Source organism: Chaetodon auriga, chromosome 9 (assembly GCF_051107435.1).
Source record: "Chaetodon auriga isolate fChaAug3 chromosome 9, fChaAug3.hap1, whole genome shotgun sequence".
NCBI lineage: Eukaryota > Metazoa > Chordata > Actinopteri > Chaetodontiformes > Chaetodontidae > Chaetodon > Chaetodon auriga.
Genome location: NC_135082.1, coordinates 28,770,965 through 28,792,155, shown reverse-complemented (window position 1 = coordinate 28,792,155; position 21,191 = coordinate 28,770,965). Strand labels below are relative to the sequence as shown.

General features: G+C 46.5%; 2 protein-coding genes across 3 annotated transcripts in view; both read right to left on the bottom strand.

The window, feature by feature from the left end:
- Positions 1-368: 368 nt before the first annotated feature.
- On the bottom strand, positions 369-17,158 carry tbc1d2 (TBC1 domain family, member 2). Its single transcript, XM_076738335.1, has 17 exons — positions 16,911-17,158; positions 13,331-14,756; positions 13,038-13,149; positions 9,535-9,655; positions 9,251-9,363; positions 8,334-8,584; positions 7,174-7,443; positions 6,803-6,931; positions 5,764-5,874; positions 5,476-5,648; positions 5,275-5,386; positions 4,567-4,767; positions 4,278-4,465; positions 3,846-3,966; positions 3,201-3,386; positions 2,595-2,716; positions 369-1,470 (listed from the first exon to the last, which is right to left on the bottom strand). Exons 2-17 carry the CDS (start codon positions 14,750-14,752, stop codon positions 1,269-1,271), a joined length of 3,834 nt encoding a protein of 1,277 aa, XP_076594450.1. The 5' UTR covers positions 14,753-14,756; positions 16,911-17,158; the 3' UTR covers positions 369-1,268.
- A 335-nt stretch (positions 17,159-17,493) lies between these two features.
- arap3 (ArfGAP with RhoGAP domain, ankyrin repeat and PH domain 3) overlaps positions 17,494-21,191 on the bottom strand; it is a 33,352-nt gene continuing 29,654 nt past the window's right edge. Inside the window, exons 34-36 of one of the 2 annotated variants that reach the window (XM_076738999.1) lie at positions 20,505-20,642; positions 20,053-20,091; positions 17,494-19,946 (exon numbers count right to left, since the gene is read on the bottom strand). In XM_076738999.1, coding sequence (XP_076595114.1) covers positions 19,449-19,946; positions 20,053-20,091; positions 20,505-20,642 — 675 coding nt within the window. In that variant the 3' untranslated portion in view covers positions 17,494-19,448. The remainder of the gene's footprint in view (positions 19,947-20,052; positions 20,092-20,504; positions 20,643-21,191) is intronic. The other variant, XM_076739000.1, reaches the window with a different exon arrangement.

The window sequence follows — 21,191 nt, the reverse complement described above, 5'->3', positions numbered from 1 at the left end:
TATATTCATGTTACTGTGATATAAAACAGTTGTTGGTGATTATTTTTCAGTTGAAAACCAATCGATCGATCGATTGATGGTTAAAGCCTAAAACAAAATGGGAAATATTTGTGTTATTTCACAAAATCGACATCTCATTTAAGAATTTGATACTGAATGTAAATTATTAAAGATTTTAAACAGGCCTTGTTCAGTAACCGTTCAAAGCTTCTTGATAACTGCCAATCAGTAGTTTTATATAGAGTTTGCATATGAAATCAGTCCAAACGAATTCTTTGCGGCCAGCCTGAAGTGAAGACGTTGATTGGAGGCTTTCCGACTGTCCGCAGACCTCGGAGGTCACTGAATAAACTATCCTGCGTGTTAATCAGTACAAATGGATCATCGGCCGAGTGAAGAGATTAACAAAATACTTTTATTTTATATTGATAACACGATGTGAAAATTCACTCGATGTTCAGAATACTGAATACTCCTGTAGTGCTTCCTGCCAAACGCAGTGTGAAGACATTTTACGATAGCAGGTCAATAAAAATGTCTCTACATGAACAGACAAATTAAAAGCACCACAACCACGTCAACCCCGTCACACGACAGCCAAACTTACACTACAACATCATTTCTACTGGTGGCAGTAACACTGAAGTCATGGGTTCAGGTGTGGGGCACAGCGCGGTGTCTTCAGGTACGGCAGCTTCGCACACACGCACGTTCAGCCTGTTGCAGCAGCTGCGCGAAGCTGGCGGTTTGTTTCAAACTTGGTTTAAATGTCGCGTGGCAGTTACGTTGCTTACTGACAGTCTGTCGGTAAATGTGAGTAAAAGCCGTGAAGATAATAAAACTTGTTTTGCTCATTGTTCAAAAATACTGTTCATTCATGTGTTAGCTTGTTCGCTGAAGGATACCTGTCAGCTAACACCAACTAAAGTGTCACAAGTTGATACTGAGTTTAGAGCTTCTGATGAGAACTGGCCCTGGTTTACGAACCCAGGAGACGCAGATACAGGACCGAGCGTAACTGAAAGACTAAATGTCATCTGGATTTGATGGAATGACGGACTGACGATTCTTAGTTACATGATTGTACAAATTCATACGATGAGCTTAGGGCGAAAGTCACCAGTTAGTGTTGTTTTAACACCTGAACCACCGATCAAGCGTGTGTCCAGCTCATGAGCAGCAGCTTCAGTTACTTCGGTGAGAAGCAGCCGCGTGTCGACCGACCGACAGCAGCAACGAAGCTTCAGAGAAACGAGCATTCAGCGAGATCACAGCTCCTCGTCGTCCTCGCTCACCATGGTGTCCAGATCTTTATCTTTACGTTCGGCGCTCTCCGTTACGAACTCCCTTTGCTGCTCCTCCAGCTCTCGCAGCTCCCCCTGCAGGCGCTCCAGGTGAAGCGCTCGTCGGTTCCTCAGTAGGCGGCCGGGGAAAGGGTTCATGTCGCTGAAGGCGATGTTGGTCAGCCTCCTGCAGGAACAAACAACAGCAAAAGATTCATCCACACGACGGGAAGAAGTCGGCGGCAGGAAGTATCTGCAGCGTCTGTCAGTTATTGTCACAGTTAATCTTTCAGTGTATGAAATGACAGAAAATAATAAAAAGCCAGTGAAAGTTTTCGAAAGCACAATGTTATTCATCCAGTGACTGAACTGAACAGTCAAACCATAAGAAGTTTAATATCAAAAGAGACAGGAAAGCAGCAATTCCTCACAACTGGAATCATCAAGTGTTCAGCGTCATTGACTGAAAAATCAATCATTCAAACAGTCACAGATTGATTTACTGATGACTGATTGGACTGCTTGGATTGTAAATATACGTAGTGTACACGAGGAGAAGAACCATGCTGATCAATCACTGATGATGTCGACTAATTTATCGACAGTTCAGCATGAAAAAAGCTCCTATTAATGGTTTTTGTCCCTCCAGTCATTTCCTCCTGTGTCTTACTTCTATTTGGGGATGATCCTGTGCTACGCGTTGGAACAGTCATCCCCATGATGCTTTGGGGGATGTAAACAGGAAGCACCATGTTGATTCAGTTAGTTGTGGGCTCAGACTTAAACCTGTTTTTTAGTCTATGTGTGCTGTTAGCCGCTGCTGTTAGCAGTGCGCTCATGGATGTACAGAAAACTCACTGATCACTGTGACACTGAACTTAAAAACAGGATGATTTTCAGCTTACTTGGAGGTTTATTCTGATTGGACACCAGAGAAAATGATCTCCTGAGGAAGTGAAGTCACACTGAATGAGATTGATGTGTTTCATGTCTGTGCGATCACATCTGACGAGGACGAGGACGAGGATGAGGATGAGGAGGAGGGAGAGGGAGAGTTTTTAAGCTCCTCCACAAGCAGTCAAACCACAAACTGCTCTGATTAATTTTTAGTTTGTCTCTTTTCCAGAGCGAACAGACCGGATCAGATTTAGTGTGTTTGAGTGTGAGCTGCAGAGGGTTCAAACCAAGTGTGACCAGCAGGTGGCAGCACTGCACCACAGACACAGAGGACTCAACAGAAGAACATGTCTTGGACAGGTCTGATGACAAGTAGATAAAAAGATGGGGGGCAGAGACCAGGTGAGTCTTTACCTGCTGTCAGAGATGGTCTTGGTGAAGAAGCGCAGGTACTGGTAGATCTCCACGCTGTCGTGGATCTTAAGGATGTCGTCCTCTTTGTATTTGAAAAGAGCCAGAGCGTACCTGAAGATCACCTGCGACATGGAGCCACACAGGTGATGTCACAGTTCATCCAGTCATAATAAAATCATGACGAAATGTTAAAATATGCTGCACTGATTCATTATTGTACTTTCTAAAACTGTAGTGAAATAAACAGTTTAAAGTCAGCGCCACCTCAGCGAGCTGCTGCATTACAATGAGTACTTTTACTTGAGTATGCATTATAAGTACTTTCACTTCATACTTGAAGTACACCCTGATTCTAAAACTTTTTTTATAGTGTTGAACCTTCACTAATGATGGAAATCTGAAGAATCTGACGCTGACGTATGTTGGTGCTTTTTCTACAGTTCTGAGCTGTGAGATTATCGGGACCAGAAACAAATCTCCTCAGTTTTCTTCATTCAGACGTGTCAGAAGTCGTGTGACGACTTTAATGAAGTCAGTGAAAACAGAGTCGACAGACAGGACAGAAAAGGGTTCGCTAAACGGCTTCATGTTTGGTGTATTCAAGACCTTGGTGCCCTCGTAGAGGAAGGCGTCCCACAGCGGCAGCAGGATGTCGCTGGGCAGACCCTCTACAAAAACCACCAGGAACCAGTTGAAAGTGATGAGAGACACATCGATGCTGTGATCCTCAAAGTGTGCCGCCAGCCGAGGAAGCTTCTCTGCCATGAAGTCCTTCAGCACCCGCTGATCGGCCTGAAAAATCAAGAACGCTGATCAATCACCACGGGCTGCTGTGAAGTCTGGATCGTAGAGTTCAGCTGCTGCTCCGTAGCAGATCAGCTCAAGCTTTTTCCTGGGAGGTCGAGGTCGTACTCAACACAGCAGTAACAGAGTTCACCCAGCAGCTTAGAAACAGCATCAGACGGACTACATGGCCTGGTCTGTTCTGGTCTGTTCTGGTCTGGCCTGGTCTGGTCTGGTCTGGTCCAGTAACATGCTTACACAGCAGTTATACTGGAGGTGAGCTTGCTCTACGCCGAAGAAGGATTCCACCTCTAACTAACAGTAATGTCAACATGAGTCCAGCTGAGATTGAGACGTTAGCTCTCTTTAAATCCAGCAACGTATCGCTGTGATAGTACTGCAAATACTCTCATCACTTAAGATACTGTAAATCATTGATCAGGTGAACAGGTGAGAATGTTTCCTGACCTGAGAGGCCACCAGGTTTTTGGTGTAGTAGTCCTGAGGCATGATGGCTTCCACCACGGCCACCAGACACCAGAAGGCGTCTTCTTCACTCTGAAGGACAAGCAGAGCGATGGCCGCCAACCTGAGAGACACACAGGTAGTGTCACATGACACACGGTTAAGAATATCGCCTGGTCTGACATGGTTTTAGGGTCAGGGGCTCAGGATTGGACAATGTACACATTGTGGAGATCAGATTAAACTTTATTGATCCCACGCCGGGGAAATGTACTCGTTTCAGACAGCAAGGATGAAAAGGAGAGGTAGAAAAAGAACAAAGAGACAATATAAGATATCAAATCGACTCTCTCTATATATGTGCATTTTATACAAGAAGTACTCATTGTGAAGGTGGGGGGCTTCATCAGGAAATGGGCTGGTATGCGTGAGCACCTGTTGAGTCCCTGGCAGTAGCCAATTGCAGGGTTCTGCCAGGAGAAGGCCAATAGGATGCGGCGGAGCTGCTGGAGGGCGGGACTAGAGGGTGAGGAGAAGTGCTGATTGGTTGTCAGGGTGCGGTGGAGGTCCAGCTGGATCTGCCTGGAGGCTGGATGAGGAGACGTGCGACTCTTCTCACACAGCTGGAAACACAACAGCTAGATTACTGTGAGGTTACTGACAACGTGGTCCAGGACACTGTGCGCAGGACTGGATCAGGTGTTCTCTGTCGAACTCCCCCTACCTGCTGGTAGCGCCGTGGATGATGATCTCTGATGGTCTTGGTCCTGGCTCGGACCATCCAGCTCCACACCCGCTGTCGGTACTCCTGAGGGACACCGGCCCTCAGCAGAGCTTTGAGCTCCGGTGAGGGGCAGAGGTCGTCGTCGGACCTGCCAGCGAGGTACTGAGACCAGCGACTCAACAGGGGGCGCTCTCCTCCCTCCTGCAGGGAACATGCCACAGAGGCGGACTTTAAAGAGACAGCTTCCTGTTTGTACTGCGTTCTGTCATCAGTGGAGGTCTGTCCTCGTCAAGGATGCTCTGACCTCTAAAATGTGTTTCTGATAATAAAACTGAATATTTGGGGCTTTTGGATCATTTTACATCAAACTAGAAATGCTGAAGAATGATGACACTTCACAAAGTGATGGTCTGACCTGTCTTTCTAACCCGACTTCAAACCTGTGTTTTTAATGGAGGAATACTGTCAATACTTCAATAATTCAAATGGATGCTGAGGCGTTTTAAGGGTTTTTGTGCTGTGTAGTGTCTGCAGGTTTCGCCTCACGGCGTCTCACTGATCACTGTGACACTGAACGTCTCAACATTTTCATCAGCACAGTCAGAAGAAACCACAGAGAGAGATTTTAGTGAGATAATCAGATAATGAGTGGGGGGATGTCACCCCGGTGGACTGAGTGGGGTCTACATGTCCGCTGAGGGTTCAGACCTGGTGCAGCAGGTTGTGTGAGCGGATTTCCAGAGCCTGTATCTTTGCCAGCAGCTTCATGTCCTCCACCTCGTAGTCCGGGACGACTTTAAAGCCGTACTCATCGTGATCCCTGAGGACAGAACACAACATGTTCCACTGTCAATGAACCAGGTGTTCCTGTTATTCCGTCCACCCTGGTGTTCAGACCGTGCTGGTTACCTGGCCACGTTGAGCTTGACGACGCTCTTCACCTCTCCTTTCAGAGCGTCCTCGATCATCTTCTGGACGGCCCCCCGCTGGACTGGATCCAGAGATTTGGTCTCCTGCAGTTGCCGCAGGACGCCCAGGTACCGGCTCTCCACCTGACAGATACTGGCCTCCAGGTAGGCACACTACAGCCAATCAAGAGACCAGGATACAGAGGGCAGAGCTGAGTGTCAAACACCACACAACCTGCTCTTCTCACCATGGAAGAAGAATTAGAGGGTTTGAAGAAACTGGACCCACCTTCACCATCAGGTTCTTCTCCTGCTCAGAGCTCTTCCTCCACAGTTTGGTCAGCTGGTAGATCTCAGAGTTCAGAAACTTGTTCTGGGTCTTATACGCCTCGATGTCATCCTGAAGACGAGACACAAACACAATCAGAGCTTTACCATTTGATCCAGATGGACCACCTGATCCTGATCTCTGAGGCGGAACACAGCATCAGTATTTGACAAAGTGAAAATATCTCAGTTATTTTTTACAAAAACAAGCATGTTTGACAAGGACGACCCTTCAATGTGTTTTCTTAAAGAACTGTGACTCAGATCTGTCGTAACAAACTCTGTCATAAGGATTCTGAGTGAAGGTCAGTAACAATAATGAGGTTATGAAACACCTGCCTACAGGTCCAGAGTGGAGGATTTGGATGGATCTATTGGATGTTTTCATTAGAGTAGAATCACCTGAAGATAAGAATCATTGTGTTTCTGTTAGTTTAGAAAGAGTCTTTATATCTACAGACAGAGCAGATCCTCATCCACAGAGTCCACCAAGTTTCTACAGGAGCCCAGAGCAGACAAACCAAACACTGACTCCAAAGAGGGACTTAATGTCTTTAGTGTCCAGCGCAGTGGACAGTGAGGCCAGGGGGGGTTCAGCTGGTCTGCAATCTGCAACCTCACCACTAGATGGCACTAAATCCTACACTCTGAACCTTCAAGTAACTCGATGGTTCATGCAGAATGTATCTGTTAATAAATGATCAGGCCACTACGAGTTTAATAATGAATAAATACTGAATGAATCATGAATGAATGTTAAGTCACACTTGAGATCAGTCTGGTGTAATGATGGAAGCAGACTAACTGTTTTGTTCATAGACTGTGAGTCGAGGGAAAAGGGAAACTGACACGAGCAGTATGGAGGAGGGCAGAAAGAGGAGTGAGTGTCTGAAGGAGGAGGACACTAAAGGTCTGAAGTTTGGTGCCGTCGTGACGACTCCTTCAGCTTCCTGTTAGGGACCACATGGTTCGTATAGTTCAGAGTCCCAGCGTCAGTTCACCTTGAGGTTCTCCATCTGCTGCTGAAGTTGTCTGAAGGTCTGAGAGTCCAAACCGCCGCCACAGGACGAGACGGATCGACGCGGGTCAGACATACAGGCGGTCACCTGATCCGACAGCTTTATGATCACCTGACAGGAAACAACAGGAGTGAGTTCAGCAGCAAACTGCAGGGGATCAATACTCAGGTTTCACTGAGCAGCTGTGCACATGATCAAAGTGTTCAGCAACATGAGACAAAAATGCTAAACCAGTGAAACATCGCCAGAAACCACCATCAAAGCATCTTCACACGAGCTCAAGAGGGAAATATTCCCCCACAGGAGCTGAACCAGGTGATTCACCTGCTGTCTGTCCTCAGGTGTGACCTCACCTCCTGTTTGGCGTTGTTCTTCTCCATCAGCAGCCTGATGTTCTCCTGCAGCTCGGCCAGCTGTTCGTCCCTCTGAGCCAGAATCCTCCTCGCAGCCTCCACCTCCACCTTCGCCTCCTCCACTCGGCCTCGCAGGTCGACCGCCTGCCGCTCGCGGTGTCGCAGCAGCTCCAGACGCTCCTGCTCGCCCGTCTCCGCCAAAAACTCTGCACAGGTTCGCTTCTCCAGCTGAGATGCCTCCAAAGCTTTGTGGAGGATCCACACCAGCTCCTGGACACAGCATGAGTATTACTGATCATTGATTGATTCGTCATTGATGAAAAGATACGAGCTTTGCACTCAGAGCAGCAGACGTTTTGATCACCTGAGCAGGAAGTGAACTGTAGCAACCACCCGCAGCGCTTTACAACACATCACTAGTCACCAGTTCATCCATACTCTGATGGCAGAGGCTGCCATGACACACACACACACACACACACACACACACACACACACACACACACACACACACACACACACACACACACACACAGCATCTCGAGTATCCGCTTCAACATTCATAAATGTTGATGTTAGCATGTTAGCATCTACGATACGATATGTCAAATTTCACGGTGAGCTGATTAGATGCAGCAGGAGGAAAAAAACTCCACTTTAACGTACAAGGAGGCGGTTAAATGAGAGGAGGAGCAGCCAGTTCACAGAGCGACAGGAGCTCACTGCGTCTGTAGTCTGTACTGAGGGGAAAATGGCCCACAGGCAGATTCAAACACTGAGCAGCAGCTGATGAGAATCACCTCCAGGCAGAACCACAGACCACGTGGACCTTCAGTCTCAAGTTCTTCTGTAGTTGTCAGACCATCAAAAAATCTCGCGTTCAGACTCAAACCCTCAACATGGTGGTCCGTCTCTCAGTACTGTCTGACTTCCTGTCTGTGGCTCTCAGCTACGAGCCCATTGGTTCCGACTGAAGAGGTGAACTCTTTAAAAACAGTTTGATTTTTAAACGTTAGTCAGACAGAAGTGCATTTGCTGGGGACTATTTTCAGCGGCGGATGAATCCACATTCAGTGCTGCAGTGTTTTTGGCAGCAAGACGGTGTTTGTTGGACCAGAGATCAATAAACGTATTCATCTGATCACTGAGAGACTGATCACCTTCTGAGCCTTGACCTCCTCCATCAGCATCTGTTTCTCCTGCTGGAGGCGAGACGTCCGCTCTGAGGACGAGGACAGAGTGTCTCTTCGGAGGACCTGCATGCTGGACGAGCTGCGATTCTTCATCTTCCTGCTCCGACCGTCGAACAGCGAAGGTGACTCTCGGCCCTCCGACAGAGACACCTGAGCTGCTGGCTCAGCCAATGAGAGGGGAGGGGGCGGAGGTGGAGGCTCAATGGGAGTCCGCTGTGCTGGAGGGACAGAAAGGAGACAGAAAGGAAGAAACTATGCATGTAGAATAAACTAAAATCAAATAAATGTGCAACCTTGATTCCAAGACAGTTTGGACGCTGCGTGGAACATCAGTCAAACAGGAAGTGATCACCTGATCTGATCCTCTCTGACATCAACTCACCTGAAAACAGTCAAAGTCAATATATTTCACGTTCTTCCTCATCAGCCTCATTGATTTCTGTAAATATCTGCTGATTGTGAATCTGATGCAGCAACACGTTTCACAGACTGAAAGATGTGGAACGCTCCAAAAACACCTGTTTGGAACATTCCACAGGTAAACGGGCTCACTGAGAGTGAGAGTGAGGTGACAGGTGAGAGCATCATGATTGGCTATGAATCAGTCGTTCACAGAGGAACACATGAAGCTGCTGTCAGTGAACACAGATTGATTATTGATGATTGATTCTGGTTTATTGGTGTTTCACAGAGTCCAGACCTCTTAAGAATCCAGGTTACATAAAACCAAAAAGAATATTTTGGGAGTATAAAAGTGATTTTATTGCTGTGATTGACTGAAGTGAAACACGTCTAACACTGTGTGAATGAGCTTGTTCAAAGCCGGCTCAGTGTTGGTAGTATTAGTACTGCTATGAGTGTAGTAGTTCTTTTACTGTGCGTACTTGTGTTGGTGGTGTCTGCAGAGTTCGGGGGGGTCCACGGTGGAGCGTCCACATGAAACACGCTCTGACTCCACTCCTGAGACGACCTCTTTCGAAGGCTGTGGACGGAGTTTCTGTGCACAGAGACAGAGGAAACAGGTTCAGGCCTCATCGCCAGCGGCCATCTTGACTTTAGTCACGGCTGATATTTGACAGACACACTGAAGTCGGACTCTTCAGTGACATTCTGAACTCTTTATCATCTCTGATAAGCAGCTGTGAAGCAGCATGCTGAGGTCACTCACTGGATCTCAATGAGCGGATGTTTGATTGACATGTTGGCGAGCGGCATTCGCTGTGACGGTACATTGGCCGCCTCCTCCCCCACCAGGCCCACAGGACTCTTCAAGACCGGCAGGAAGTCGTCTGCAGGAGCAGGAAATGGAATTCAGACCAAATTCAAACAGCAAAGAACCAATCAGCTGGTTTCAGTCTTCAGGCTGAACCGTCTCAGCTTTGACTGCCTTTAACATCCACCTGATGCTGGATTCTACATGATCTGCTCAAACATCTGTGACCAGGATACAATTGACCTACTTCCAAAGAACTGCTACCAAGACTTGCACCGACATGGACCATTCACACCAGCACCTGCATCACCTCAGACGTCTGACCGGATTCAGGCTGCTCCACCTGCACCAAAGACAGCATCCCACCAAGACGGCTCACAGACTGGATTCAGACTGGACCGCGAGGCCCCGCAGAGGCCGGAGCCGTCAGCTGAAGAGCATCGTGGTGGTCAGAGGCCGTGATCAGATCCACTTCAGCACTGCAGCCCTCCCATTCATTTCAATGAGTCCAGTCTGACAACACAGTAGTCCGAGTCACACTGTGGGGGCAACGCAGAGGACTCTGGTACACAAAGTCGAACCTGGATCACAATGTGACGTCATGACATCAAAGCACTGCATTGACCAATCACATGCAGGCAAGCACACATTCCTGTTAGATTACTGAAAGCAAAGCCGATCAGAAGCCAATCCTGTGTTTACTGGAGCCTGTTTGTCCCCTCAGCCTTCCCAACAAGAGTGGAGGTGCGTGATGAGGAAAATCACACAGGAAGCAGCTTCTCATGTTCAGCTCTGAATGAGGACTAATCAACAGGTCACAGATCAGACTCTGGATCAGCAGATAATCAACATCAAAGATAACTAATTTCTTTTGTTTGCACCTCAGAAACAGCTGCAGAACGACCATTTATGAATCAAACATTCAAGCCGACTCGACAGTAACGTTCGATTTACTGAGAGACTTCGGCTCATTCAAAACTCTGCAGCTCCACTATGAACCAGAACCAGGAGCAGAGACCACATGAGTCCAGTTTCAGCTGCTCTGCACTGACTTCCTGTAACATTCAGGACTGATTTTAAGGTCCTCCTCCTCGTATACAAAGCCCTTAATGGAGTAGCGCCATCGCCAACTCCTCGTTTATGATTTGCCTCCTCTGCGATCATCTGCTGGTTTATTGGAGGTTTCCAGCAGCTGATAGAAAATCAGGATGCAGCCTTTGTCAAAGACTCAAAGCTCTGGAACAAACACCATTCAGATATGAGGAAGCAGCTCGCTGAATACTTTCAACAGAAAGCTAAAAACTGATCTCTGAGCTTCAGACTTTAACGAGCTCTGACTGAAACTTTGTGCTTTGCCTCATGTTGACTCACGGCTGCACCTCCTTTAAAACGCTGCTTCTTACTTCATTTTATGAATTCTATCATCTCTAGTTTACTATTCACTGTGTGAAGCTGCATTTCTTCTGAAAATGAAAGGTGCTACACAGAAAAGCTGATTATTATTATCATTACCATGTTCACACCAGAGACCAGATGAATCATCAGCATGTAGTTTGTAATGAACTCTGTGACCTGCAGGGGGCGCTAACCTCACTGTTACGATCTGAACGTCAGAAACTGAAGTGGATTTGATTCTTGGTAACAGACTCTGAGCTGAAACCTGAAGCTGTTAAACGAGTCAGGACACGAGCAGAATACCTGAGAACCAGGTGAGCTGCTTCAACTGCTGCACAAAGCTCAGGCAGTCAAACAGCTGATTACTGTCCCGAAGACGTCACCGTTCACGTCTGCATCTGTCGGATTTCCACTTTTCATTTCCACTTTTTCATCTTTTGTGTCTCTGTGTTGTTTTATGAAACGCACACTGAGAGGAAGTTTGTGTTTCCTGTCATTCAGCTGCTGCAGCTCACCTGCAGGCTGGATGACATCACATCCTGTCAGTGGCATCCTGATGGTGATGTCACTGATGATGTCACCGCAGCCTAACAGCATTGAGCCCTGATGGACGGCCGACGGTCCCATTGTTCCTCAGCTCCACAGAGCATCTGGATGACATCACATCCTGTTTCCTGCTGCCCCGCCCCCATTAAGCACAGTAATGCTCATTAAAGGAGCAGTGCAACATTTCTGACATCGTCCAGTTCAACCAGTGAGTCTGAAGGCTGACACCAGTTTAACATCAGAGAGCACGCGCACACACACACACACACACACACACACACACACACACACACACACACACTCCATGCAGGTTTATTTTCAGAGCTCTGGATTGAAACAGCTGCCTGGAAGGAAGCAGATCAGCCGACAAGCTCGAGCCACTTCCTGCCGTCATGTACAAGCGTGGCCTCCCTGTTTTTTTTTTTTGTTGATATTTGTTTGCATTTGGTCTGGTGGGCTCTGGTCAAAGGATGCTGAATTAGCCGTTAGCAGTTCATGGACACACAGGCAACTATCACTGAAGTACTTTGATACTGAATAAAACTTAAAAACGTGAGGATTTTCAGGCAGAGAAGCGTCCTTTTCTGTGACATCGAACTGGATTTATGGACGTTTCTTCTCGGTGGACGTCAGAGGTAAAGTTAATCCAGGAGGCCGTTCCTCTGTTAGCACGAACCATAAAGCAGAAATAAATCTTTGTAGCCTGTAGTCTGCTGACAGAAGGATTCAGATTTTTTCTAATCTTCTGGAGAAAAGTGAGTCACACTCTGTGATTCGTCATCCTGAGCCACTCCCTCGCCAGAGGACGATTACCCAACCGTCACCGAGAGGGGGCGTTAGCACAGGACCCGCCCATGAGCTGGACAACACCAGGGGAAAAAATGTGACAACTGGAGGAGTCTCAAAAAACTTTGAGCAGAAAGGACTAGAGACCTCACACATACACAGATTCAAACCAGCCGTGACTGACAGGTGACCAGTGAGCAGAAGGTAACCAGTTAAACCATCTGTCAGACCAGTTAAACGGTCATTAGACCAGTTGAACCATCATTAGACCAGTTAAAACATCTGTCAGACCAGTTAAACCATCATAAGACCAGTTAAACCATCATCAGACCAGTTAAACCATCTGTCAGACCAGTTAGACCATCATACGACCAGTAAACTGACCATTGAACAATTAGCCGTGTTTAGCCGTGACCGTTTAACAATATTGACTTTTTTATGGTTGATTCTGATTTCGATTGTGTTTTGATGCCTTAACTAATAATTAAATTGCAGATACTTCTTGTACTTCTTGTACTTTGTGTACTTTGTGTACTTCTTGTATTCTTGTATCTAATTGGATCCTGCGTGTGGAGCAGCTTTCAAACAAAATGGACAGACATTAAAAATAGAATTGGCTGTTGAATGAATACACAAAGAATCTGAAAACAAAGGGTCAGTTCAGTGTTTCTTAGTAAAATATCAAAGAGTGGACACGAACTCTGGACATTGAGACACAGCTGACGTCTCACCTGCAGGGTTGTTGTTGTTTGTCGGGTCTGGACAGGTGGACATCTGTCTGTGCTGCCAGCGTTTCACCTGAAGCTGCTGCAGCCAATAGAGCATCAGCTCCTGGGTCACAGCCTGGGGGGGGTGGAGGGAAGGTTACATACATTTCTAACTGATTAATTTTAAAGTGTACACACACACAGAGCGGCACGAGCCAAGTTTCCATCCGCTCATTGGTGGAGCTCATTCTCCATTCAGTGCCATTAAAACATTAAACCTACGCCAGGTGAGACTTCCTGTCTATATGGGCCCCTACCTTAAGTATGAAGGTGCGCTCAGGTGTCTTGATGTGGAAGGTGCCCGGCTCGGCCTTCAGCGGGTAGGTGAAGGTGGCGCTGCAGAGCTCCACCCGGCCGAGTGGCGTCACATCCTGCGGCGTGCGGTAGTAGAACAGCTGGTTTTTCTTCTCCTCATACGTGAACCAGCGCAGCTTCCAGGTCCTCAGGGGCCCCCCCTGCTTCTGTAGGAAGCCACACAGTTTGGGCTCACCTGAAGAAGAAACTGGAGGGCGGGGCCCCGACCGGTCACAGAACACCTCAATGGTGAGGGGTGGCGCTGACACTTCAGTCGGATGAATTATCGAAGGCAGGACCTGAGGAGAAGACAGGTTCTGCTGATCTGCAGGAGGAGCCTGCTGGGTGTCCAGGTGAGCAGGAGGAGGAGGAGCCTGCTGGGTGTCCAGGTGAGCAGGAGGAGGAGCCTGCTGGGTGTCCAGGTGAGCAGGAGGAGGAGGAGCCTGCTGGGTGTCCAGGTGAGGAGGAGAATCTTGGTTGTCTTGATGCCGCTCAGGTGTGGTTAAAGTGAATTTGTCTGGAGGTGGATCCTGCTGGTTCTGCTGGTCTTCGGACTCAGAAATGTGGAGCTCAAGCACCTTCTGGTTTTGTTCATCAAGGGTTGACGTAAGAACAGTTAAATCCTTCAATGGAGGAGGAGGAGGGGGATGAGGAGGAGGAGGAAGAGGGTCCTCTTCAGTGTTCTGGTTTGAAACACAAAGATTTTTCTGGGTTTGGTGTTCTTGAGAGTCGTCTGGTTTTTGTTCATGTTTTGTGCAAAAAGCATCTCCTGGTTTCTTTCGATCTGTATGTGGAGGATCTGGTTTGGTAGAAGAAAGCTGACCTGGTTTTGGTTGATCTTTCGGAGAAGGAGGATCTTTTGATTCCTTTTTATCTGTCAGATCTGAGTCTCCCAGTTTTTGTCTCTCTGTAGGAAGAGGATCTAGTTTTGGTTGTTCTGGCTTTGGTTGATGAGCATTTGGTTCATTCTTTGGAGAGGTCCGATCTTCTGGTTTCAGTTGATCTGTCTGAGAAGAATCTTGTGTTTTCTGTTTTTCTGTCAGACAAGAATTTCCCAGTTTTTGTTCCTCTGTAGGAAGAAGATTTGGTTTTAGTTGATCCGGTTTGGTTGAATCTTCTGGCTTCTGTTTTTCTGTTGAAGGGTCCTCGTGGTTTGTGTGTTCGTTGAGACCCAGCTTGTCTGGTTCCTCTGCAGTCCGTTGGGTCTCTGCAGGACTCTGGTGTTTCTGGCACCCGGACAGACCGACTGACTCTCTGGTCTGGCCATCGTCCTCCTCAGAAGCTGAGATCCAATCAGCTGGTTGAAGCGGCTCCTCGTTAGCGTGGGCAGGAAGTGAGCGAGACGAGGCAGCGCTGGGATTTCCTGCCGAGCCGCTTGCATCCATCGTCCTGAGAAAGAAAAGGGGAAACAGAGTGAGGAGGAAGATGACGGAGAGGAAGAAACTTTAAGGGTATTTGGGCTGAAACAGGATAATTCACCTTTTTACCGTGCTAGAAAGACTTAAAGGAAGAAGCCAGACCAAACGGATTCTTCCAGCTGGATCACCAGAACCGCTTCCTGTCACCTCCAGAACTTTACCAACAAACATTTTGTCCAGTTTGGACGCTGAAATCTTTGTCAAAGCTGGTGTAACTTCCAGAATGGTTGACTGCAAACTGCTTTTCTCTGGCCGACCCATGTTTCAACTTTTCCATCGTTAAAAAAAGTCATAGAAAATACAATTTTATTTTTACTTTATGATCATTTTCTGCTCAATTATTATATTTCTTCATTTGTCTTTTCCTATAAATAATGAAATTAAAGGACAGCGAGTCTAAAAAAAAAGAAAGTCTTTGTAATACTAGTCTTTTAACACCTTAAACTACAAAGTTTACATAGGATCAATAATGCAGGACTTTTATTTTGAAATGAGTATTTGGAGGAGAACCTGAGTTCTTCTGTCAGACTGACAGAACACAAACAAACTGACGGTTCAGAGGAAACCATTTCCACCCTAATGAGACATAATAACAGGAAGTGGCTCAGGTCCAGGCCAGCGTCACGTCCCCTGTTTGGACTGGACTTCTACACCTGTGAGGACCCTCAGCAACATGATGCATTCTCCCAAATCCTCAAGCATCACATCCGAAACCTTTACCTGAACCCGATTCGAACCCGAACCCTTAGACCAAGTTAAACCTCCACACAGATCTAAGACATGAAGACGGGACAAAATGTCCTCACCCCCAAGGATTGACACTCAAAGTGGTCCTCACAAAGATAGAAGTACAAGATCAAACACACACACTTGTCCACTCATTCCAGTTAGAGACGAATCAGAGACAAGAAATACGACTTAAAGACAAGTTAGGGACAAATGAGAGACGAGTTAGTGACAAATGAGAGACGAGTAAGAGACAAATGAGAGACGAGTTAGGGACAAATGAGAGACGAGTAAGAGACAAATGAGAGACGAGTTAGAGACAAATGAGAGACGAGTAAGAGACAAATGAGAGACGAGTTAGGGACAAATGAGAGACGAGTAAGAGACAAATGAGAGACGAGTAAGAGACAAATGAGAGACGAGTTAGGGACAAATGAGAGATGAGTTAGAGACAAATGAGAGACGAGTTAGGGACAAATGAGAGACGAGTTAGGGACAAATGAGAGACGAGTTAGAGACAAATGAGAGACGAGTTAGGGACAAATGAGAGACGAGTTAGGGACAAATGAGAGATGAGTTAGAGACAAATGAGAGACGAGTTAGGGACAAATGAGAGACGAGTAAGAGACAAATGAGAGACGAGTTAGGGACAAATGAGAGACGAGTTAGGGACAAATGAGAGACGAGTTAGAGACAAATGAGAGACGAGTTAGGGACAAATGAGAGACGAGTTAGGGACAAATGAGAGATGAGTTAGAGACAAATGAGAGACGAGTAAGAGACAAATGAGAGACGAGTAAGAGACAAATGAGAGACGAGTAAGAGACAAATGAGAGACGAGTTAGGGACAAATGAGAGACGAGTGCCAACTGTCAACACATTAAAGTGATCATTAATATGATTGTTGTTGTTGTTGTTGTTGTTGTTGTCGTTGTTGTCGTTACTCTGACGCGTCAGTTGATTGGCACATTATTTTCTCCACTAATCAATGTTTTTCTGTTTTTCCTTTACAATGTTTTTAACTGCTGTAAAGCACTTTGTGTTGCATTTTATTTGCATGAAGACACCTGAAGATCAACATCAGCTCAACCAATCAGCTTCTGCTGGACAGCGACACTTCAAACATGGACGCTGCTGCAGAGAAGCTGCAGACTGTCAAACTGCTTCACACACATTCAACCGACAGCACAGACCTTAGAGTCCAGGTGTGTCTGACACCTCACCTGCTCACCCTCAGAACATCACAGCTGTCAAACGTTCAGATTTCAAAATAAAGTCTTATGTATTAACAGACACACTGACATCCCAGCTGAAGCAGGTCACAGAATAAAACACCGCCACAAACAGGAAGTGATGGAAACACGTCCTGACCTGCTCAGAAACACACCTGAGTGTTTACCTGAAGGGGCGTGGCTTGAGCACACCTCGCTGGTCTGGATCCTGTTTGACTGGCAGAAGCAAACAAAGTAAACTCAGAGGAAGTGACACACTCTGCTGCTGTTTGCTTCTTCTTCTCCACTTGTTGTTGTTGTTGTTGTTTACTTCTTCTTCACCTGTTGTTGTTGTTGTTGCTGTTGTTGTTCACGTCTTCTTCTTCTCTGCTTTGAGTCGCGGTGAATCCTCATAGCTTTTCTCTTCCTGATTCGTCCCTCCAGCCGCTTACGATCCCAACTGACTCAACAAGTCATCAAGTCACCGCGGTAAGAGACGACTTCCGTTTCATATTTCAAAATAAGAGCTGGCTGAGAAGATGCCACGCTCCTAGCTGTTCAAAGTAAAACCTATTTTTTTATGTCTTCATGTGAACATAAAGTTCAGCCAACCTGCTCAGATGTCTTCAACACCCACAAGACTGAAAAGTAACTAAGTACATTTACGCAAGTACCAGGGTTACCATTTAGAGTTACCAGCACACACACACACACACACACACACACACACACACACACACACACACAATAAAGACAGCTGAAGAACAGAATATGAAACCAAAAATATATTTTAATATTATCCTTCATCTATATGAAACTTTGCAGAACAATCAGGAGAGAAGCAGCTTCATAGAATAATGTACAACGGACAGATACTGAGTATGTACACACATCTGCAGAGGAAGACATTCACCATCTTCAAACCAGTGCGACCACTGGCACCAGTTCCTCTGTTCTGGGAGGACTGGTGGACAGACAGGAGACTTCCTGTTTGTCTTTCACCACATTTTAAAGAGAAACGTAGAGAAAAGTAAAGTTTTGAACGCAGACTTTTACTTGTGATGGAGTATTTCATGGTAGTACTTGTACTTTTACTGAAGTACAGGATGACTTTTATTTCTTCCACCTGTGAACATGTAAACTGTGTCCGACGGTTGTGTTGGAGGCGCAGACCTGCAGCGACCTGCTGAAAGCTGCTGCCACCTGCTGGTCGCTCACCGCATCACATCCTGTCACAGTCTCAGAACGAGGAAACACAAACATTTACGGTTTTAGAAAATAAGTTAAAAAAAAAGAATAAAAGGGCTCAAACAATCACAGGATAACATCCAGTGAAGCCACTTCATGAAAACATCGACAGCTTGGTTAAAAAAACCTCCACCAGTGTTAAAACAATTGAACTTCAGAGGTCAAACTCTGGCCCTTTACAGTGTGGCACCATTAAAACCAGTGGAACCAGTCTCTTCCTCCACACTCCAGGTGTAGCTTATGAATAAATGATTAATACACAGAAAAGTATGACGTGTTATTAAGAATATCACACAGCGTATTTAGACCTTTCATGTTGACCGTACAGCATGTCCGCAGAACATCACCTTCTATTTGGATGATTTTTCTTTTAAAATCGGACCAGAACAGATTTTTAATTAATGCTGACATTAGTGATGTCACTGGAGTCAGTGATGTCACTTGAGTCAGCTGAAGACTATGAGTGTGAAACAGATCTGCTGGCATCAGAAAGAAGTGAGCTGACAGACCTCTGGAGCTATAGGCTACAGGCTACGTTAGCCACCACTAGCTTAAAACACACCAGTCATTGCATTGTGGGTCATGTAGGCAGCAGGTTTTCACGAGGAAAAAGAATGTGTGGAATAAAACAAAGGATATGTCTGTCGTACTGGATTGATTTTAATGTGTGACAGAGTGATACGACGACAACAATGATGATGATGATGATGAATCTGTGGAGGACCAAAGTCTGCTGAGCTGCAGACTTCCAGAAGAAGAAGAAGAAGAAGAAGTTGTGATGGATCAGCTTCAGTCTGTTGACGTCTGTAGAAATCTCCTCTGCTTGCTGTGACGTCACTGTCAAACATTTGGCTTCGTTTCTTCGTTCAGTCGAACTCGACGTCGTTTCATCTCTGAAGTCATGAAACGGCTTCAGACTCTCCAGACAGACAGCAGTGACTGCAGATACAGTGGACTGAGAATCTGTTCACATTTATTACTTCACAAACACGTGACCTCACAGTGACGTTACGATAATGATAAAATACAGAATAATGTAACACTGACGAGACTTTAAAACATTCTGCTCCATAATATTTCTGTACTTTTACTCAAGTCAAATATTGAACGTGGAACTTTTACTTCTAGTGGAGTATTTGTACACTGTTGTGTTGATTCGACTCTGCAAAGCTAGGCTAGTTACCCTTTAACAGAACTCCAGTTTGACGTACTTTGATGTGCTGGATCAGCACTGAAGTATTACAGGGTGAAACCTTTTTTGTGTTTCTGTTAAAGGCCTCCTGGCTCCCTTTGCTTGAGGGATTAATGATGGTGGGGGTCACATGCTGTCCAGGCTGCAAAGAGCTTTGGACAAATGTGAGATTTATGCCAGTAGACACAAAAACAGAAACTGGTTTGAGGAAAGGACTTCTTAAATATTTCCACTCTGCACAAACATTCCCAGACTTTGCTGAACTGTGGTAAAACGCTCTTTTCTCTCAGACATCATAGGGCCTCTCCTCCTCCTCCTGCTCCTCCTCCTGCTCCTCCTGCTCCTCTCCGGTCTTCTTGGTGAAGGCGGACGACAGCTCCTGCAGCAGCAGTTCCTGTGATGGTGTGCAGACTCCCTGCTGCTGCTGCCTCCTCCTCACCGGAGGCTGCTGGTCAGTGCTCGAGTCCTGGCAGCTGCGGTCTGCTGCTCCGTCGCCTCTGTCGCTGCTGCCTCCGCTCTGCTCCAGAGAGTCCGCAGAGCCGCCGTCCGTCCGGACCGGGTCGGCGACGATCACGTGGTCCGCGTGTCCAGTCGCCACGGGAACCAGTCTGAGCGGTGGGTGGTCCGGGACTTCCTGGGTTTCTGCGGCGCTGCTGGACAGGAAGCTGGTCTCCAGTGATTTTAGGACCTGCAGGCCAAAGTCCCCGACTTCCTCATAGAGTGGCTCAGGGAGGTCCGGAGACTCTGAACGCTCCTCGAACGAGTCCTGCTGCACCTTCATGGGCTGCAGGTATCAATAATGAATATCAATAATGCATCCATTCATTTTCCTCCACAAGATAATAAGAAGTACAGAATACTGACAGGAAGTACAAATCACAAATACTCACAAAGTACATGGAGAGAGTCCTTCTGTCATGTAACTTCCTCTGCAGAGAAAAGACAAAGAGTCTGATGAGCGATTGGATGGCGAGTCCTGGTTCGGTCTTCATTGTTGGTATAAAAGCAGTTTCCATCATTCAGTCTCAAACTCTGAGTTAAAGCATCATCAGCATCGCGACAACAGACAAAAGACAGAAATGTCCCCACAAAACAACTCCTGATGAAGAACACACAAAAACTGCCCTCTTCTCTGTTTTGTTTTCCTGGGAGCATTTTTTTAACTTGTCATTCAACTCTGCAGCCGTTCTGCTCCTGCAGACCTGGACCTGGAGGTCCTGGTGGGTTATCAGGTAGACAGATTCAGAACCTGCTCATAGTTTTCTAAAACAGCTTTGGAACATTTTCTAAACTCATTCACACTACAAACTACAGTTTGAGACTGGAAGATGAGCAGCCTGACCAGTGTCTGATTGGCCGACAGCAGGCTGCTGTTGCTCTCATCTCCTCTGATGGGGACGAGCGGCATCGTGCCAAACTTCTGCTTGGAGATATCTGAGGAGGAGTGACGCCTCAGCACCGGAGGACCTGGGTCATCATTCTGGAAAACAACCACAAAAATACCAGAGTCAGCAGGAAACTGTGAGGAGACGTCCTGCAGAGATACGTGGACATTCATGTCTCTGACATCTTGAAAAAGTCTTTAAAGGTTCAATATGTGAGAACTGACCGCCTGTCGAAGGTCTTCCAGACAAACAGGGGGCAGTGGACACTCTTTGCTGTAGCTAGCTTTGGCTGCAGCTGCTAGGACGCATTAGCTAGTTAGCTCAGTTAGCCGTGCAGCTATTAACTGGCTGGAGTCTGGTCCGATGGAGAACTCTAAGCACTGGGCAGATCGATCATCAGCAGCGAGGAAAAGCAGCGTTTGGAGGCGGAATATTTTAACATCTAACTCCAGAACCAAAGCAGAGCTGCTGATTGTGGTAGCAGTGAAAGACAAGACGAGGAGTTTCATTTGGTTTGTGCTGAGTTTGAATGGAGGTTGTTTTACGACGAGTTAACCTGGTAAATTAAGCTCATCTCAGTTCAGGAAAGAGAGAAACTTGAATTTAGAAGGTGGACGGTTGTATTCTTTGTTTCATCAGGAAAA